General features: G+C 38.1%; 1 protein-coding gene across 5 annotated transcripts in view; it reads left to right on the top strand.

Moving 5' to 3' along the window:
* The window catches only part of ROS1 (ROS proto-oncogene 1, receptor tyrosine kinase), a 151,275-nt gene that overhangs the window by 81,486 nt on the left and 47,849 nt on the right, over positions 1-21,940 (top strand). For all 5 annotated transcript variants that reach the window (XM_058655096.1, XM_058655122.1, XM_058655174.1 and 2 more), the window contains 9 exons: positions 513-576; positions 886-1,088; positions 3,686-3,891; positions 5,982-6,265; positions 13,653-13,829; positions 16,935-17,137; positions 18,886-19,030; positions 19,771-20,003; positions 20,088-20,264. In XM_058655096.1, the coding sequence (XP_058511079.1) occupies positions 513-576; positions 886-1,088; positions 3,686-3,891; positions 5,982-6,265; positions 13,653-13,829; positions 16,935-17,137; positions 18,886-19,030; positions 19,771-20,003; positions 20,088-20,264 (1,692 nt within the window). The remainder of the gene's footprint in view (positions 1-512; positions 577-885; positions 1,089-3,685; positions 3,892-5,981; positions 6,266-13,652; positions 13,830-16,934; positions 17,138-18,885; positions 19,031-19,770; positions 20,004-20,087; positions 20,265-21,940) is intronic.

The raw sequence follows: 21,940 nt of genomic DNA on the forward strand, positions 1-21,940 counted from the left end.
ATTTAATTATTGGAAGCTTCTAGTATAATTCAGGAGAAATGAAAGTATATTATAATCTTTACCACTTTGTTCAATTATCTATATAAATTAATTTTGGAAATAACTAGACATTTAGTTTAAAATATTGAATTGAGAAATAAAAATTGTATTTGTTCAAGGTGCATATCATGATCATTTGATATGAGTATATTGTGTTGCGATTATTATGATCAAATGAACATATATATCAGTCTTCATGATATAAATTAAGCTCTCAGAACTTTATTGGGAACTTTATTATTTGGCAGTATTGATTGGTGCAATTACTTTATATTTTCTAGATAAAAAATCCAATAACATCAGTATGGGATATTACTTTCATTCTAATTATGTATTGCTTTATATTTAAATGTGATTATTAGAAATTGTTAATAATCTGAGTATGAAGTGAAGCATTTCATAATTTATTAGTCTCAAAATTTACTGCCCCTGACAACCGTGTTAAATACAGTTTTATGTTTCTTTCTGTTTAGATTCGAGTCTTCACATCTAAGGGGCCAGGACCATTTTCTGACATAGTAAAATCTGAAACATCAGGTATTTATTATCTGAAAGCTGTGTAGATGGTAACCTAAATGGATTATACTTCCCCTTCACGCACTCATTTCTTTGGGGATATGAACACTTTCTTTGAGTTGAAGTTAAAGTAAAATAAAATAATTAATTGTTATAATCAACAAAAAATGTTTAAACAGCCTAGGGTTGGTGAGTGGCTTGATGGAACCGATGTATTAGCTGAGCGCAAAGTGGGTCTTGAAGTTGCACATTGCTTCTTATGCCCAAATGACCTTACTAATCCAAAATTAGTTTTCTCATCTATATTATCCACTTGTTTCTTGTTCATAGAAATCAACCCATTTCCTTACCTCTTAACTCTTCTTGGCAACAAGATGGCTATTTTAGATATGGATCAAAATCAAATTGTGTGGACCTTTTCAGCAGAAAGAGACGTGGGTGCAGTAGGCTACACAGCAGATGACAAGATGGGCTATTACACTCAGGGAGACAAGCTTTTCCTTCTCAACTTGAGCAACCGTTCCAGCTCTGAGGTATTTCCTCCTGTAACTCTATTGAAATGAAGGAAGTGGAGTATTTGCATATCACATTACCCTGTTGATTAAAATGAGTGGCCAACAGCTGAGCCATTAAAATTGGAACAATTGAAAAGGCAGGTGTTATAAAACCATTTGCCCATAAATAAATACAGAATAGATTTAGGCAAATGTTATTCAGGATTAAGTCACTAAATGGTTATCAAGTTTAAGGCACTGTGTTAAATCCTGGATACAGATGTAACTTATCCTCAGCTTTTGCTTATAACAATCAGTGTTGTATTAATTTAGCACTAGGAAGGGAGTAATTCAAGGTGATTAAGAGGCTGAGTTTAGGGGATGAGACTATCTAGAACTTATTTCTGGCCTCACCACTTACTAGGTCTATGACTATGGGCAAGCTATTTAGCCTCTGTGATAAACTAGTAGCTCAGCATAGGGTTCCCATGAAAATTATGTTACAATTTATGCAAAAGAAGTAGTGCAATGCCCAGCACATAGAACACATTTGCTAAATGCTAGCTAATAAAGATAAGTCAGCATGTGTAATTCCACTCTTATTCTGAGAGCAATATGTATGTTCATTCACAGGAATGAACACCCAAGTCAGGATGGGGTGATGATAAAATACTTTGGGCACAAGGACACCACGGGGAATTGGAGTGCCTTCGGAGGCCAAGAACTCTGAGGTCATCCACCCCTACTTGGATCTACCACATGGGATGGAAGAAGTCCAAATCCTTCCGTGCAGGATCCAAGGGCATCAGAACAACAGCCAAGAGCCCTGAGCAGTCCGCAGAAGCAGAATAGTAAACTTCCTTTGGGACTAGGGAGGGGAGCTTTCTGTGGTCCTTGCTTGGTTACAACTTTGGGTTCCCACCCTCTCTGGCAATGACCATCAGGATAGCTCTGGAAACCCCTCAAAACAAACAAACAAACAAGCAAACAATCTAGAATAGATAGAGAACAACAAGGAAAGCTTAGAATTAGACAGGAAATGGTCAGCGTGGATTCACTTATACCTTACTAGGTGGGACACAAAGATTAGTTACTCCTCACTAGGGTATTGAAGATTTCTCTGCACACCCCTCCTAAAACTGTTCTGTATCTAAACTGTTCACATATGTCTTGTTAGAGTTATAAGCCAGTCTAGACTACACCCAAAAAGCCAGGTTCAACAAAATTGTGCTTCAACGCTATAAAATGCTAAATATTATAATGAAAATAGACACGAGACAGCTGAATAGTAATCTATAGCCATTTTAAGGTGTATAGAACACGGTTGTATATAAACTAAAATTGAAATGTCAATGAAGAAGTCACAGGATGTGGTTAAGAACTTGCATTTTTTAAAACATATTGGTTGCTCAATACCATGTCATTTAATGCCACAACATTATAAATTGTTGCTGATGTTATGTTGGGACTTTTAATTGATCGGGATGATACTCTGCCAGCTCTACCTTCAGACCAGAGATGGTCTCCCCAAGAAACCGTTGAACTTATCTGGACAATAAGATGCTGGACTCTATGCTTGGTATATGCTTGCAGTGAAAGAATCTCGACTTAACTTGAACTGTGGTAATGCAACAAGGTGGAGGAATCCACCATGGGGAAGTGTTTGGGGAGGGGTGGGAGAATCCCAGTGCCTATAAAACTGTGTCACATATTGCAATGTAATTAATAATAAAAGAATAATTTGGGCACAAAGAAGGTGAACCAGGTGAAAGTGAGGAGGAGCCAATGAGTGCCAGGAAGGCAAAAGAGCCAGAGTATATTCAGTAAGCTGCAAAGAAAGAGGATTTGGAATGGAGATGATGGTGACAGTGCAATGAAATTCAAAGGATAAAGCTCGGTAGGTGGAAAGAAGCTTATGCATAACAGACCTCCCTTCTGAGTCAGATGTCAATCTGGAAGCCAACAATAAGCCATTAAAGAAATTTAGTTGGTCACCCACATGGTCAAATTGTGTGTTTAGGATGATGTTTCTGTCATTTATAGTGACCTTTCTGTCTCATATTGACTATGAGAAGTTTAAGTTTGAGACAGATAAAAGTTTATCACACAAATCCATGTAGGCTAGGTTAAATAAGAGGTTGATTTAGTTAATAGTGAAGTGAAAAAAAGGGGGGACAAGTTGGGAAGAAATGGACAATGAGACTAGTTCAGTATAGGCAGTGATGTGAAGAAGGGAAGCAGCAACTACACCTGCTAGGACAGTTCCTGTTAGGATAGGTGAGTGTTGGGAATCCATGCAAATACAAACACAGAGGATGATGACTTCCATCTCTGGGGCCCTTCATATGGAGAGATTCAGTAGGTAGTTTGATAAGTGAGTCAATAGTTCTATGAGGGATGGTGTGTGAGATGTGGAGTTTTCACAATAGCTGTGGGTTGTGATTGAAAACTATGGTAGGTGAAATTTTCCAACAAAAGTGTACAATGTGAGAAGAACACCTATGTCCAGAACTATTGAAGTTTGGGATTATAAAGAAGATGAGTAGAAAAGGAGTGGTAATGGGTGATTACAGAAAAGTCTTCAAATTTAAAAAGTACACTATCTTTTTAACTTGTCTTCTCCATCTATTGTTAAGCTATTCCGGGATGCTCCGGCTCATGATATTAAAATTATTACACTTGACTGGATTTCAAGGCATCTCTACTTTGTATGGAAAGATTCGCAAAATGGAATACAAATATTTGATGTGGATCTTGAGCACAAAGTGAAACATCCCAAGGAGCTGAAGATTTGCAACAGGAACTCAACTATAGCTTCCTTTTCTGTGTATCCTCTTTTAAGGTATGAATGCAGTGAAATAGACTCATTTGTAATGGCTTTTGTTTAATATTATACATCATTGATGGAGAAATAAGATGCGTAGTGCTTCTTACCGACTATTTTAATTTATGGTACATGATTCTGTTGTTGGCTTCTGGGGTCCAGGTTACTGTCCTATTTGTGGAAGAAGGAATCAAAGGAGTATATGCAGGTAGAGGTGCATGGAAGAAGCAAGGTTTATTTTAAAAATTATTTTAATTTATTATTATTATCTGTGATATGGTTTTTAGGTATGGGGATTTTCCCTTCATCTCCCTCGTCTGCTACACAACATTTCCCCCATATTATTATAATAGTATAGTTCTTCAGCAACAGTCACAAGCCCAGCATTCTGCTACTTAACTACATCACGGCGTTGTGGGCATTGGCAATGGTAGAAATTCTAGTATCATATTGTCGAAGTATATTTAATATTTTGTTGAGAGTCCTTTTATTTGGAAATAGAGGTTCATACTGCCATGCATATTCACTTCCCTAAATGCTAGTTTTCATTATACAGTTCATCCATGAGAATATATGAATGTACATGTTTATTTATATGTATGTATATATTTGTGTTTTGCATGAGTGTTGCCTTATTTCACACAGAATTTAGGATATCTGTCCTTTTGGGCAAGCATTTACAAATATTACAAAATAATTGGCTTTGGCTTATTTCATTGAGCATAATGGTCTCTATTTGGGACTATTTTGCTGCAAATGGTAGAATTTAATTATTTTTAATGGTTGAGTAGTGTTTCATGGAGTAGATAGAGTAATCTATTTAAAGTCAAAATACTTAGGAATGCATATGAGCAATATCTGGAAAGAATGAGCTGCAGTTACAAGTTTCATGGCTGCTATTTATCTTGGGTGCAACTTTATCCAATATTCATTGAGTATGGGGTGATGGCTTGACCATCACCAGTTTCCTTGTCCTCCCTCTTTTTCCCTGAAATTTCACAAATGTCATATCAGATGCATGATTGGAGCGTGAGTACTGGCCATGGTAATTTTTATCACAGTCAGCAGCTGCATTGGATATTTTAGTTGATATTGGTTTACAGTGGTCTAAATGTGGAAAATGTGTTTTTTAATTCCTTGTGGGAGTGTTTGGTAGAATATGGAAGGGGATTGTGAGCAGTGCATGGAAAGATGTTTTGGGTAGTAATAAAAGATTTTCACAGTGTACAATAAGGAGATTTGGGAGTCCATAGGAAGAAATTTGGAAACTGTGGGAAAAGGAGTTTGAATGTTCCATAGAATGGGATGGTTCGGACAGTTAGACTGCTAAGCTTTCCACCAGACTGCAGTGCTGTGGCAATGCTGTTGCCCAGGGGCTGGGAAGAGCTGTGTCTGGCAGGCAGCAATGCAGTCCTGGCAGTATCTCAGCTCCTTCTTGCTACTGTGACCACCTACATCAATTCTGCTTATAATTTATCAGCCTACAACAGATAGGTAAATATGATCCATACTGATAACTGAATAACCTAAAGTTAATTTCCAGAAGGAAACCATAGCAGATTTTTTTCCCAGTAGTGAATTTAATGATAAGAAGGGGACTGAGACAGTTGGTACGAGAGGGGGGAGCTTATAACTGACATGCCTTGCTCAGCAAGTGTTCTTTTGGGATCAATTTTTTTGGGGGGATCAATTTTTAAATTGGACTGTTTTCTCATACAATGACTATTTAAGGCCTTCATTCAGCAACTGAGTAGCACTTTTCTAGGCTGGAGACATTTTTTCGTGCCATCAACATGGGTGCAGGGTATTTTGTTAGCTAATGTTAAGAAGCATAAACAAACTTGAGAGGAGGAAAGTGGAGATAGATATTGCCAGGAAGTATAAAGATGAAATTTAAAGAAAGTGTTGAACCATTTTACACAGTATCTAAGATCATGACAGAGCAAGGTTTTAGTTGTGAACAGATTTATTGAAGTATCCATGGAAATGCTATGAATTAGATTTCTTGTTATTTATTTCATTTCCTCTACCTAAAGGTTGCATTTATGTAAAACATGCAAAAATATATATTTTACTCATTAAGTTTGGGGGTCTTTTCTCCCATATAGTCGCCTGTATTGGACAGAAGTTTCTGATTTTGGCTATCAGATGTTCTACTGCAGTATTATCAATCACAGCTTGCACCGCATCCTGCAACCCACAGCCACAAACCAAGATGGAAGAAGTCAATGTACTTGTAATGTCACTGCATATGAGTTAAGTGCATCAATGACTCTTGATACCTCTGACTTAAAATACCCAAAGATATACTTTACCAAAGAACAAGAGATCTGGGCCACAGATTTGGAAGGATGTCAATGTTGGAGAGTTATCATGGTGCCTTCTATGCAAGGTAAGATGCTGATGTATGTATTTAACTCTTCAGTAGTAGGGGTAGCTGCCTCTTTTGGCCCAATAAAAAAGGATTGTGTTCCATATATACTCAAAAGGAAATACACATGATATTGGCTTTGGACCATGGCAGATATTTTTGTAGAGCTCAATTCAAGTTGTTTCTAGGAAAAATGTAGAGGCATTCATATGATTTTCTAAATCTTTATTTAAAAACATCTTGTAATTAACATTAAAGCTACAACTCTGGCAAGATACAGACCCTCCAGGTCAGCGCAAGAAGCACAATAGGAAACAGCCCAGTATAGGCCATGGAAAATTTCCCACTGGCATACATTTGGCACAGGACAGGGGCGGACCAGGCTGAATCGGTGCATGTTGTCCACTGGCAGGTCCGGACACCAGAACGGAGTGGGGGTTGGGTAAGGTTTGGTTGCGACAAAACCAGCGTACATTGTGGAATGTCAGGGCGAGGTCACTGGTACTGGATTTGACTGCAGCGCCCAGCCAGCACACGTGAGAACCAGGGGGCGCAGAGCCGGCATCGGAATTTAGGGGCTGGTCCCCTCACTGGACGGCTGCTCCCACTGGAGAGCGTGGGCTGGTTTGGGGACAGACCACACTAGGTAGGACTGCAACACCTGTGTGCCGCACGGGAACTAGACCAGGGAAAAGTCAGACTGAGCAAACTATCCCATATTGGGGCAAGCATAGATCAGAATGAATGAGGGGTGTAAGGACTTGGCCGCTGCACTGGCTGGCGGAAGCTGGCTCTGGGGACTGATTCTGTCAAGTCAAATCGGAACCACCCGAAAAATACATAAAGCGGGACAGTGAACGACCCAGGAGGGAAACAATGGGTTCCCCCCTCCTGGGTCACTTCTCCTGCGGGAGGCCATGATAACTTGGAGAGGGGCTGGGGTGGCTAGACAGAGAGGAACGCAACAACATCTGTGGGGGCTGGATGGCTGAGCGGCTTAGTCAGAACTAAGCTTTGAAACCCAGGGACAAGTGCAAGAGCTAGATAGGATGTGGGACAGGCTGGACTGGTCTGCTATACACGCAGGCGGACCAGGATAGGGGGCGGGCCTGGTGGGGGTTATTGTGGGTCTCCCCGACTAGGCTGCAGTCCCCACTGGCTGACGCAAGTGCCGAGTACGTGCTGGGCAGAACCAACCTAGACTGCAGCACTCACTGGTTCCAGAGCAACTCCAGTCCGAAAACAAACCAGCCCAGGATTTGCACCTACAAGCTGATTGTGGCGATGACCAGCTGGACTCAGAACCCTAGCCAAGAAAAGACAGAGGACAGAACGGGTCAACCAGCCATCTCAGACATATGTTGGCAGCGAAAACCGGGCAAATGAAGACTCTATGATGGACAGTGTCAACCAGTGAACTCTACAACGACCTCATCAAAATGGGAGTGGCGAGACTGGTAGTAATTCATATCTAGAGAAATATTAAGCCCACTAGGGGTCGATCGCAGCTAAATAGTCTACCCAAGAAGCTGTACATTCTATCTGGACAATGAGCAGCCGGACTATGTGCCTAGCATCTGTTTGCAAGGGAAGAATCTTGATTGAATTTGAACTGTAATGCTGCAACGGGGTGGGGGGGGTCCACCGTGCGGGAGGGGTATGGGGCGGGGTGGGGGGGAACCCCAGAGCCTATGAAACTGCCACATAATGCAAAATAATTAATAATTAATAAAAAAAGGTTGCTGTTAGCAGAGGAGTTAAAATTGGGCCTAACTACATCATCTATAATCTCACTAATAGTCTATATTATTTTCCATTAATACACTTCCATTGACTGCAGTATAGTATAAATTCATTCACACTTTTGAGGTCTGTTTGTTGAAATTCGGGCATTTGTGCAGGAAATGTTTGAAAATATCATTAGGAGTAATGTCAAAGGAAAAAATGCTCTAAATGGCGCATATACTTCTGCAGTCTACTCCAGCCTGTTCAATATAGTACTCATTAATCACATGTTATTTAAATCAAAATGAGTTAAAATTAAAATGAAATGAAGCATTTAATTTCTCTGTCACACTAGTCATATTTTAAGTATTTCAAAAGTCACAAAAGGTTATTGGCAACTACATTGAACAATGAAGGTATGAAACAGTTCCATCATCACAGAGAATTCTTTTGAATGATGCTATGCTATCACAGCAAAGCTTTAGAAATTGCAAATATGTATATGTTTATATATACGTTATATAACATATAGATGTTGTAACTGTACCTGTGGTTTGCTAACATGTCACCCAGAGATTTTTAGAAGCAATTCTTAGTGCGCTCAATGGGTTGGAGACATGAGAACTTTATGTTTTAGCAAATTACTTGTTTCTGTTAAACTTCTGATAATCTTTTCCTCTTTTTAAAAAGCATTTATTTTATTTATTTAAAAGGCAGAGTTGCAGAGAGGGACACACATACACACACACACACACACACACACACACACACACACACAAAGACAAAGAGAGAGAATACCTGCTGGTTCACTCCCAAATGGCTCCCAACATCCAGATCTGGGCCAGGCTGAAGAAAGGAACCATGAGCTGCATGTTGGTGACAGCAGACAAAGTACGTGAGCTATCTTCCACTGCTTTCCCTGACTCATTAGCAAGGAGCTGGCATGTCAGCAGAACAGTGTACTCAAAGCAGCACTGATATCAGATGACAATATCATAGGCAGTAGCTTAACTGCTGGTGCCACAATACCAGCTCTTTACTTTCCTTTCTTGAACAAAGTTTAAGTATGCTTTTCAGCATGCTCTTATTGACTGAAACTCTACTTTGGCCTTCTGTGTCTATGTTTCAGCTAGAATCCTACAGAGCCAGGTTATAGAGTAACCCCACCCCCACTCTTGAAATCTGCTGAAGTTCTTCAAACCTTCTTCAAACCATCTTTGATGTATAGAACCTTGGTCTGCCATTACAAGATCCTTGTTAGGCAAGAGCAATGAGAATGCTCCTATCATTGATGTCCTCTCATTATTTTTCCATCTACAGTCAATGACTTTCTCATTCCACTCATTAGCTTTACATCCCTATCTTCTATATATCACAACATCTGGCTTCCTTGTTGCAATATCACACTATTCTCTAAAGTTTTGCTTTTTTAAAATTTTAGCCACTTCAACAAGGGTCAGAATAATGTTTTTGTTTAACATGGAATAAAAGAGTTATCTAGTAGGCTATTATCATCTAGACATAGAACTGGTCAGGCTTTATAGATTTATGATTGAAATTCTTATTCTTAAAATTAAAAATTAGAATGATTTTTAGAGATCATTTAGCACTCCCCATGTTGGGAAAACTTTTCTCCATAAAATAAGCTTGCTTAAACATCTGTTTATAAAAAACACCAGTTTACAAGGTAGTCTTTAATTTTTGACAATTCCGAATATTAGATCTGTGAAAATGTTCTGCCTTTTCTGTTTTTCTTTTATATTGCTGTGAATTTTGAACTCTAAATGAAATGAGTAAGTTATCAAATTCTATGCAACTGTCCTTCAGTAGTGTAGATAGCTGTCTTGGCTTATTCCAAGCATTTGCTTAAAAGAAAAGATTTAAGGGTCTGTATCTGTAGCTTTAAGTCTTTCTCTGCCCTAGTAAACTAGTGTGATTTCACTCTAGCTAGTTGATATTCCTGAAATGTCATCTGTGTTCTTGTCAGTGCAGGGGATTCTGTTTCTCAGAGGGTCTTGTTTTCATTGGAGCTAAAAGTGGCAGTAGAAACTAGAGAAAACTAAATACAGTGAAATAAGTCAATCCTCAAAGGACAAATATATGTTCTTTCTGATATAAAGCAATTTTCAATCAAAATACAAAACAAATATACATATATATGCAAACATGTATGTACATGTATTCTCATAGATGAACTGTAGAATGGAGACTAGACTACTGGGAAGTGAAGACGCACTGCAGCATGCATCTCTACTCCTGAATAGAAGGCGGACTCCCAAGGAAAAGCTGTTAAATATATCTTGATAATAGAATACTAGACTATCTACCATTGTCTATACCTACAATGCCATGATACACTAAAATAGCAGAATGTTGGATTTGTGACTGTTGCTGAAGGACTATACTATTACAATAATTCGGGAGAAACAGTGGGGAGAATGGGGTTGGTTGGAGGGGGAAACCCTGTGTCTATGGAACAGTATCATGAAACTAAGATTAAAAAAAAATTTTTTTTGTTAATTTGTAGGGTTGATTTTAAACTAGAATTTGCTCCTGCAGGCTGCTATCCAATTGTAAAGGGGACTATTTTTATAAGTTCTTTTTCAGCCATGAAGTTATTTGTATAAACTTGGGCCATCAATTTATGTTCATTGATTTTGTATCCTGCTACCCTGCTATCCTGCCAAACTCTTATATATGTTCCAATATATTCTTGGTTGAGCCTTTTGGCTCCGCTGTGTAGAGAAGCATGTCATCTGCAAATGGATAATTTTAATTCCTCATATTTAATTTGAATTCCTTTAATTTTTTGGCTAATATCTCTAGCAAGGGCTTTCAATTTATGTTGAGTAGCAGTGGTGAAAATAGACATCCTTGTTTAGTGCCAGATCTTAGTGGAAAAGCTTCCAGTCTTTCCCCAGTTACTCTGCTGGCTTTTTCTTTTTCTTTTCTTTCTTTCTTTATTGTAAATTGCTTTGATTATGCTGTACAATATTCTTTCTATACCTATCTTGTTTAGGGTTTTAGCATGAAATGGTGTTGCACTTATTCAAATACCAACTGCGCATCTATTGAGAAGACTACATGGTTTTTCATTTTCCAATTAGTTGATGTGGTGTGTGACACTTTTTGATTTGCATATGTTAAAGCATCCATGCATGCCAGGGATAAATCACATCTGCCCTGGGTGGGTGATCTGTCTAATGTATTGTTGTGTTCTGTCGGCTATTGTTTTGTTGAGGATTTTTGCATCTATATTCATCAGGGATATTGGTCTGTAATTCTTTTGCTCTGTTGTGTCTGTATCTGGCTTTGATATTAAGGTGATAGTGTCTTGATAGAAAGAGTTTGGAAGAATTGCCTCCCTTTCTATTATTTTGAATGGCTAATGGAGAATTGGGAAGACACTCACACTTCACCTTATACAAAAATAAACTCTAAATGGATCAAGGACCTAAATATGCACCCAGAAACTACCAAACTATTAGAGGAAAACATAGGAAGCCCTCTGTAAGTTACAGAGATTGGAAAAGACTTCTTAGAAAAGTCACTAAAGCATAGACAGTCAAGGCCAAAATAAACAAACGAGACTACATCAAACTAAGAAGCTTTTGCGTAGTAGAGGAAATCATCACCAAAGTGAAGAAGCAAGCAACAGAATGGGAGAAAATCTTCGCACACTGTACAAGTGATAAGGGACTCATGTCTAGGATTTACAATGAGTTTCAGAAAGTCAATGACAGAAAAATAAATAATCCTGCGAAGCAATGGGCAAAGGAAAAGAGCATACATTTTTTAAAAGAACAAAATTAAATGGCTAATAGACATGAAAAATGCTTGGGTTCCCTAGCCATCAGAGAAATGAAAGTAAAAACTACATTGTGATTCCACTTAACTACAGTAAGACTGGACTCCATTCAGAATTCTACTAACAACATCTGCTGGCACGAATACAGGGAGAAAGCTATCCTCCTTCACTGTCGCTGGGAGTGTAGGTTAGTAGAGCCACTATGGAAGTCAGTATGGAGAGTACTTAGGAACTGAAAAATTGATCTGCTGTATGTCCCAGCTATCCCACTAATGGGAAAATATCCAAAGGAAATGAAATCTGCATATGAGAAAGGAAATTGTAATCTTACATGCATCACAGCATAATCTACATTGTGAAGACATGAAAACAACCCAGATGCTTGTCAAAAGAGGAATGCCTAAAGAAATGTGGTACATATACTATGTGGGATACTACTCAACCATTAGAATGAATGAAATTCTACCATTTGCAACCAACTGGTCCCAACTAGAGACCATTATGCTTGGTGAAATAAGCCAATCCCTGCCCTGGTGTGGTAGCCTCGTGGCTAAAGTTCTAGCTTTGCACGTGTTGCGGTCCCATATGGGTGCTGGTTTGTGTACTGGCAGCCCCTCTTCCCATCCAGCTCCCTGCTTGTGGGCTGGGAAAGCAGTTGAGGATGGCCCAAAGCCTTAGGACCCTGCACCCACATGGAAGACCCAGAAGAGGCTCCTGGTTCCTGGCTTCAGACTGGAGCTCATCTCTTGCCATTGTAGCTACTTGGGGAGTGAATCAGTGGTTATAAGATGTTCCTATCTGTCTCTCCTACTGTGTGTGTATCTGACTTTCCAATAAAAATAAATAAATCTTAAAAAAGTAAGCCAATCTCAAAAGGACAAATACCAAGTGTTCTTTCTGATATAAGGTAATATTCATGCAAAATTCTCTCTCCGTGTGTGTGTATATATATACAAGATTATAAACAGTTATGTACATATGCATATGTTCATCCAGGGGAACTGTATAATATAAATTCACATATTGGAATGTGAAGATACATTACAATATATGTCTCTACTCCCCAATAGAAGGAGGACACCCAATGAATCTGATAAATATATCTTGACAACAGATGTATCTTTATTTTTTTACCATACTCTAAACCTACAATGTTATGATACAGTTACATAGCAGAATGAAGAACTTGTGACTGTTGCTGAAGCACGATTATCCTATTGTAATGATATAGAGGAAATCAGTGTGTGTGAGAAGGAGTGGGAATTGGAGGGCAGAAGGGGAAATCCTTGAGCCTTTGGACTACATCATAAAGAACCCAGAATTTAGGATTGATGTTTGTTCCTATTATATTTAAATCCAACCCATAGTTCAGCAGTGACATTTTTGAATTTCACTGTTGATCCCAATAAGCTAGTGACACTGACAAATCAGGTATTATCTACAAATTTGAGAAACATGTTCATTAGGCATTCATTCCAAACAAGTGATAAAAAATATTTAACAGAACACTGAGTCCCATGTCTATTAGATAATATCTTCTTGAGATTGTCAGTTTGACTTTCAGTGACATCAGTAGGTTTTACTTCATAACTCTGCCCCTTACTAACTTCATGGTCTTGGGTAGATTATTTGACTTCTTCCACTTTTGCAAAATGAGATTGATTACAGTACTATTTACCTTTTGGGTTGATATGGAGTGAATCTTTGAAAATATCTCATTCAGCCGAATGGACAAAATAATGAACAAATTAAATAAAAAATAATTTTTTAAATACAAAATTTAGAATTTAGCAATTGCAAAAATAGCAAAAGGCTTTTATACTTTAGATATGTATGTTGTTCTTTATTTTTTTTAATTTATGTTTTGATCAACAGGAAAAACAATTGTGAGCTTAACTGTGGATGGGGAGTTTCTTTACTGGATCATCCCAGAGAAGGACAGCTCACAGATTCATCAAGCAAGGAAGAGCAGTGGGGACATCCTCTCCCACACGAAGGTCCCAAGAGGGACACATATCTTGGCTTACAGTTCAGCTCTACAGCCTTTTCCAGGTAATGAAGTCACATTCATAAAAGTTTGTTCCTCCAGGTTAGTGTCAGAACATCTCACAATCTCTTTCTCCAAGGCTGTTTGCCAGTCTCTTTGTTGGGCCCTCAGCACTGCTCCAAATTTTGTCAGTCTTCAGTAACTTGCCACAATGCCCTGGATCACAAATCACCCCTGTGCATATCCACAGCTTGGACGGTGGCAAGCAACATGTCTACATCTGTGCCCCGTCATCATCTATGCTTATCTTCTTTCAGTCCCATAACTTCTCTTCCATACCTTTTCTCTCTTTTGATGACATTTTAGTTCTCCTAGTGGTGTCAAAAGGCAGTACATAAACCTTAGGTCTTTTTCAAGGCAAAGTGACAGTGTTAGTTGTAGTGTTCGCAAGCATTATGTCAGTTACATATTGAAGTCTTATGTATTAATATGTAGCATCATGTAGTTACATATGATGTATAAATCTTTGCTGCCATGTATATGTATATATAACTATACATAAATATATATGCTTTAAAAATTATTTATTTGAAAGAGCTACAGAGGGAGAGATCTCCCATGTGATGGCCCACAACCTAAATGGCCAAAGTGGCTGGAGGATTGAGCCAAGTTGAAGTCAGAATCCAGAAACTCCATCTAGGTTTCCTATGTGATGATAGGGCCCAAGCATTTGGGCCTTCTACTGATTTCTTAGGTATATTAGTAGGGAGTTGGGTAATCAGCTCCCTTTCATGGGGAAACTACCATGAAAGTGTGAATTATCATTTTTAACTGAAGAGGGACAGAAATCAACACCACCACCACCACCACCACCACTACCACCACCACCACCACCAAAACCACTTCCTTGCCTAAATGTAAGCAAGAATGCAGCAAGTATTTTAAAAAGCAAGAATTTATACACACATGTAATCCCAGTATCACATATAAGCATCAGTTACAGACCCAGCTGCTCTGCTTCTGATCCAGCCCCCTGCTAATGTGTCACTGAGAGTAGTGGGAGATGGCTCATCTGCAGGAAACCCTGCAGCTGCTTGGGAGACCCAGAAGAAGCTCCTGGCTCCTTGCTTCTAGTTTAGGCTTGGCACATCCTGAATCATTGCAACTATTTTGAGAATTAATCAGCAGATGGATGATCTCTCTTTCTGACTCCCCTCCTCTGCAACCTTTGAATAAATAAATCAATATTTAAAAACAATTTATGCATAAATTTAGCTTATATTTTTCATAAAACATTTCATTTTCCACTTTAAGATATTTAAAATATTTTAAAAGTTCAGGTGGCTTCTGGCTTCTAATCCAAGAATCTTGAGTGTTGACACTACTTTCTGAAAGTTGAAAGGTGAGCAAACTGAAGACTTAGTCGGCAGGGAGAAGGAAAGCATTTGAAAACACACTAGCTCAGTGTCATCTTAATCATGTCTTTCCTCAGGTCTTTCCAGAATTTTTCTTCCTAAGATTTTATCAGAATTTAATTGACCTGAGAGATCCAACTTCATACCATTCTTATCATCCTGTTTCAGCTAATGTAGAGACTGGGCTACTGAGAGAAAACAAACATTTGAAACAGTATTAACAGAATTTTCTCAAAGGAGCACCAGCTATCAAACTATAGACACAGAAGAAAAATGATATAGGTCAAAACTTAGATTTGCATAAAAAGGAAGGATATTGGAGAAGGTAAAAAGTGAAGGCAAAATAAAAATTTGTGATTTTTCTTATTCTTATTTGATCTAACAAATGACTGTTCATAATGATAATAACAGCTGAAGAATCAATTACATATGAGTGTGCAGGGCTTATGTATGTTTATATGCAAGTGAAATGAATGGCAGCAAGAACGCAAGAGATAAGAGGGAGGAATTATGATCATTTTGTTGTTGTAAACAACTTTCATTACCTGCTAAGTGTTACAGAGTTTGCGAGGTGGATTTGAATACATTCAAGCATAAATATGTGGAGGAGTCTGTGCACCTGTGGAGTTGAGATACTTAGGAAATCTTTGTGCTTTCATCTCAGTGCTGCTGCCGATCTAAAACTGCACTTCATGTGAAAAGTCTGTTTTAAAAACTCCATACAGCATCTGTTTGAAGTTGAATAACACACAAGCAGCTGCACACTCACAAATAAACACCCAAACTCAAATACATACACAGTCACACCCCTTTGAGCACAGGGCCAATTTTGATACCTTCTAGGTACATTCGGAGTACTTTACCTCCATCTGCTGGAAATTTTAAGTAATTACCAGTTACTTTGCTTTTTTTTTCACCCGAGGCATTTAACATGTTTCAAATGTGTAAGATAAAAGCAAATGAAAAAAATGACAAAACAGGTTTCCTGCCATTAATCATCATATTACAGCATTTCAACATGTCATACCACATTCATTAAATAAAAAACCAAAAGCGAGAAAACACCAGTGACCTCTGAATCTCCTTATTGCTTTGGTGTTAACATGACCATCCCTTCATCTGTTTATAGATTTGAAATTAGCACAAACATGATTTTTTGAAAAAGTAATATTTGAACTAAAGAACGGCCTATTTTTTAATTTCAGTGAAATTATTCTGCTCCAACCCTCATGCCTTTCAAGTGTCCTCAGAACCAAAATGACTGGTGATGTGGTGGAAGAGCTTGAGGGGTGTGGCTGGACAACAAAGGAAATATTCTTTTGGTTTCACTAGCAGCTAAGAAGATGCAGGAACTGAGCCCTATATAAAGATCTGTAGAGGGGGAAGGAAGGGGTTGGATATCCAAAAGTCTGCATATCCCACTGAGCAGACTCAGTGTGTCACATGATTGCCCCAGCTGCCACTGAACCTCAGAAACTGAATCTCCTTCCCTGGGCCTGGCATCCTAAGTACTATCAAACAGGTGAACTTGACTGGGTAGAATCCAGTAGTGTCTGTGAAAAACTATCAAGATGCAGCCATTTTTGTTTCTTCAAAGAAAACGCCACCTCAAAAGCACTTCCATATTTATCCTTATGAACAAATGTTATGTATTTTGCAGATTTCTATTGTTTGATGTTACTCTCGACGTTTAAATAATTGCTGTTCCCCTTATCTGCTTGTGGGTGTATACATTTAATCTTTCTTTTTTTTTAGATAAAGCATTTCTGTCTCTAGCTTCAGATCTTGCAGCACCAACTCTGCTTAATGCCACGAACACTAGCATTACAATTAGATTACCTGCTGCCAAGACAAAACTCACATTGCATGGCATCACCAACCCTACTCCAACATACCTGGTTTATTACACGGAAGTTAAGGATGAGACAAACAGCTCTGAACTGAGATATAGAGTGCTGGTAAGATTGGAATTAGCAGTCTTTGTCTTTTCATAAGAACACATTGACTTTTGGATACAAAATTATTATCTGTAGTGAAGTATTTCCAATATTTTCTGACATGCAGAACTGTGTAACTTCTCAGAGCCAGTAGTTTATCAGAACATATGATGTTTTAGTCTTCATATCTGGATTTAACTTCAGCTTTACAGAAGTTGGCGAGCTTTGCTAAGGTGATAGACTGCCATGACAACATTTTTTTTAAGTATTCTGAAACTGCTGGGTTTGTTCTCATCCACGATGATCATAAGCAGAGAGTGATAGAGATTTTAGTGGCCCAACCAACAGACTGAAGAATGAGGAGGAAGAAATAAACAATACAATGAAGACAATGCCATAAGCTTTTTCTCCCTTGTGTTAAGAGTTGTGCCCGACATTTCTTGTCAGCAATCCTCATAGATTGTGAGATGCCTTGCTATTAAAATACTGTTCCTGTTTTTATTCATCACTATATTCCTAGCACCTCACACAGCATGTGACAATTTCTAGTATTCACTAGGTATTTCCTGAATGAACTGGCATTAGTCATTCATGAGTAACATTAGTGATTCATTTATACTAGTGATGGAATCATCTATATCCATTATCTTCTTTGCCTTTAATTAACTAATTGAAAAGGTAAAATTGACCATGATCTATTGGAACCAAGCTCTGTAGGCTTTGCCATAAACTGTATGTGACTTTTTACTTTATTTTGTCTATTTTAATTTTTGTTTACTTATGTCCAAAGGTGTTGCTTCAGAGATAGGGTGGACCATTTAACTTATCAAAAATGGGTTTGTGGCATTGAACATTTTTGTTACTCGAGCTAATTTATCTTACTTTTTTCTTGTTGGTTAATGTGGGTGTAAGGCAGCAAGAGTTAACCCCTTCAGGCAATCCCATCAGAATTTCTGGTTATGTAATCCAGCCAAGCATAATAAATCTGTAAAACTTTCAAGATTACTCTAAATTACAGTTAAGGTTGAGAACCAGTGATCTAAGTAAAATCTTTTTTTGTTCTCTTAAGCTTCATTTTTAAAGGAAGATTTATATTTATTTATTTGAAAATTAGTTGCAAAGAGACAGGGAGAGAAAGCAAGAGTAATCTTACATGTACTGGTTCATCTCCCACCCGGCTGTGATGGCCAATTCTGTGCTAGGCTAAAACTGGGGAAGTGTAGCATCTTCCAGATCTCCACATGGGTGAGTTGGGCCTGAGTTCTTAGACCATATTCAGTTGCTTACCCAGGCCATTTTCAGGAAGCTGGATCAGAAGTGGAACCACCTGGACATGAATCAATACCAATATGGGATGCCAGCACGGTAGAGAGGGTTCTACATGCTATGCTGCGACACTGGACTTTTAATCTTTGTTTTTAAGAACTTTTGGATTATATAGCTTAATCTTTTATTGTACTGGCTCTTGTGTCACAGCCTTACAATACCATCTTGTTGAATTTCCATTGTAATGTGAATGAATTAGTGTTCTTATTTTTAATCTCCTAATTGAATTTAGATATATCACAGACTGACTGAGGGTTGCATATGGGCATATATTTTTGGAGATATTAGTCAATTCAGCTGTGGTTTGATTAGGACTGACTGTGACATTGTTATTAACACAGAATTCGAAACTAAATTAATTCTTAGAAATTTAAAAATTTTCTCTTTTTGATTAAATGCTTGCTACCCATTTGTAAAGTATTGGCTTTGAAAATTAATTACAGGAATTTCAGGACAGGATAGCCCGTATTGAGGGTTTGCAACCATTTTCAACATATATCATGAGGATAGCTATGAAGAATTATTATTCAGATCCTATGGAAGAGTTACCTATGGGAAAGGAGATTTGGGGAAAAACTGAAAGTGGAGGTGAGTTGTAGATTTGGTGTGACTTGTTTTCAGTAGTAAACTCATATGATATGTGTGTCTGTGTATTGTATACAAACGTTAAGCAATTTTTATGACACGAACATGAACTATTTAAATTTAATAAGAAAAATATGCCTGTGCAAAAAATATTTCAGTGTCTCAATGATCTAAGTCCTAAAGGTGATGAATAATATTCTACCAAAGTAGGAATCAACATGGAGACGAAACACCAGGGTCAAATTTGACCAAGAGACACATTCTTTGATTTCACTACATAGTATCTTTCTTCCTATCACTCCTAGGTCATGTATGTGAGATGAAACAAAGGAAAACCAAGCCTTTACTTCATGGAAATTGTACTGAGACTACTGAGAGCTAGAGTAATATGACACTATTCCCTTAAAAAACATCTAGAATCTTTTAAAGAGGTGATTATTATGAAGTGATGCAGTTCTTTAGAAGTTTCTGATAATATTCAGAAAACCCATCAGAATCAGGCTTTTCATGCCTGGCCATGACACTGAGCTGGAGTCAGAGGATGCTTAGTCATTAGGCAAAAATAACTTTTTGGGTGCCTTGTTACCTTACTGTTCTGTGAGAAGCTAGCCTTCTAGCTTTCCTTCTGTGCTTATTCATTCCTCTTATGTGATATGGTTATTTTTCAACTAAGACTCCCTTATGTCTTTCTACATTTCAATGCAGTTGCACCATCCCTTATCATTCATTACTCTTTATTTCAGTACCAGAGGCAGTTTTTCTCATTAATGCCACTGTACGGTCAGACACCAGCCTCATTATTTCCTGGAGAGAATCTCACAGGCCAAATGGACCTAAAGAATCAGTCCGTTATCAGTTGGTGATTTCACATCTGGCCAGAATTCCTGAGACTCCTCTAAGACAAAGTGAATTTCCAAGTGGAAGGCTTACTCTCCTAGTTCCTGGACTGTCTGGTGGACAATTATATGTGTTAAAGGTACAGAGTATTTTAAGCCCTATTTATTGCTATTGTCAAGTACACAATTCTGAAAGGCTTATGATTTTTTTTTTAAACAAAAAGGTTCTGGCCTGTCACTCAGAGGAAATGTGGTGTACCGAGAGTCGTCCCATCACTGTCAAAATGTTCGATACACCAGAGAAACCTTATGCCTTGTGTCCGGAGAACACTAGCCTGCAGTTAGAGTGGAAGGCGCCATCTAGTGTTAAGCTTGTCCGATTTTGGTTTGAACTCCAGAAGGTAGACTTTGAAAAATTCTACTTTATAATTTAGAGTAAATTGGGAGATCTTTTCTTCATATATCTAGAGCATTCTGTTGAATAAATCAACGATGGGTCTGATATATTCCTTGATTTAGTTTTGACATGTAGAAGCAACAAGTTTTATAGACTACTTTTTAATGGAAGAAATTCCTGGAGAAATTAATTTGCTCTTCAAAGGCTCCATGTGAAACGTGGAAGTCACATTTTACTATTTTTGTAATGTTTTACTTTAGATGTTATCAGCATGTTTCTCTTGATTCAAGTCCACAGAAAATACCGTAAAAAAAGAAATGAATAAACAAAAGAGCAGGACCTGTTTTGAAACATTCGTTCAGCCATCTGAGGGCTGTGTAGTAACAGGATAAAAGCAAAAATGTAAACCCAATTTATTCTGAACTAATTTGATGTTCGTAAAATTTTTTTTTTTTAATTATTTATTATTTAACTTCAGTAATTACATTGTATTATGTGACACAGTTACATAGATACTTGGGTTCTCCCCACCCCTCCCTAAACCCTCCCACCATGGTGGATTCCTCCACCTTATTGCATAACCACAGCTCAAGTTCAGTTGAGATTTCCCCATTGCAAGCGTATACCAAACATAGAGTCCAGCATCTTATTGTCCCGTCAAGTTCAACGGCTTCTTAGGTATACCCTCTCTGGTCTGATGACAGAGCCAGCAGAGTATAATCCCAGTCAATTGAAAGCTCCAACATACCATCAGCAAAAATTTACATCATTATGGAATTAATTGACATAGTAATGAGTAACCAATATGTTAAAAGTAAATGTGGGTTCCCAGCCACCTTCTGTGACCACCTCACCTATACTTCAATTTAGTTTATACACAACATGTAACATTCAAAACATAACATGTTATACATAACATCATATCATCTTAAATTAAGGCAAACATGTGGTATTTAACCTTTTGGGATTGGCTCATTTCCCTTAGCATTATGGTTTCCAGTTTGGCCCATTTGGCCACAAAGAACTGCATTTTGTTTTTTTTAATAGCTGAGTAGTATTCCATGGAGTAGATGAACCATAGCTTTCTTATCCAATCCTCTTTTGATGGGCATTTTGGTTGTTTCCATGTTTTTGCAATTACTGATTGTGCTGCTATGAGCATAGGAGTACATGTTGGTTTCTCATAGAACAAGTGTTCTGGATATATTCCTAGGAGTGCTATTGCTGGATCATACGGTATGTTGAATTTGAGTTGTTTGAATATTCTCCATACTGATTTCCATAGAGGCTGTACCAGCCTGCAGCCCCACCAGCAGTGGAGTAGGGTTCCCTTTTCCCCGCAACCTCGCCAACAAGTGTCGTTGGTGCTTTTATTCATGTGGGCCAGTCTTACTGGCGTTAGGTGGTACCTCATTGATGTTTTAATTTGGATTTCCCTTATTGCCAGGGAACTTGAGCATTTTTTCATATGTTTATTTGCCATTTGGGTTTGTTCCTTTGTGAAGTGTCTGCCCATTTCCCGTGCCCATTTCTTGAGTGGGTTGTTTGTTTTGACATTTTGGTTGTTTTGTAGCTCTTTGTATATTCTGGATATTAGCCCTCTATCACCTATGTCGTGTGCGAAGATCTTCTCCCATTCTGTGGGTTGCCTTTTTACTTTGTTGATTGTTTCTCTAGCTG

Source organism: Ochotona princeps, chromosome 1, assembly GCF_030435755.1.
Source record: "Ochotona princeps isolate mOchPri1 chromosome 1, mOchPri1.hap1, whole genome shotgun sequence".
Classification (NCBI taxonomy): domain Eukaryota; kingdom Metazoa; phylum Chordata; class Mammalia; order Lagomorpha; family Ochotonidae; genus Ochotona; species Ochotona princeps.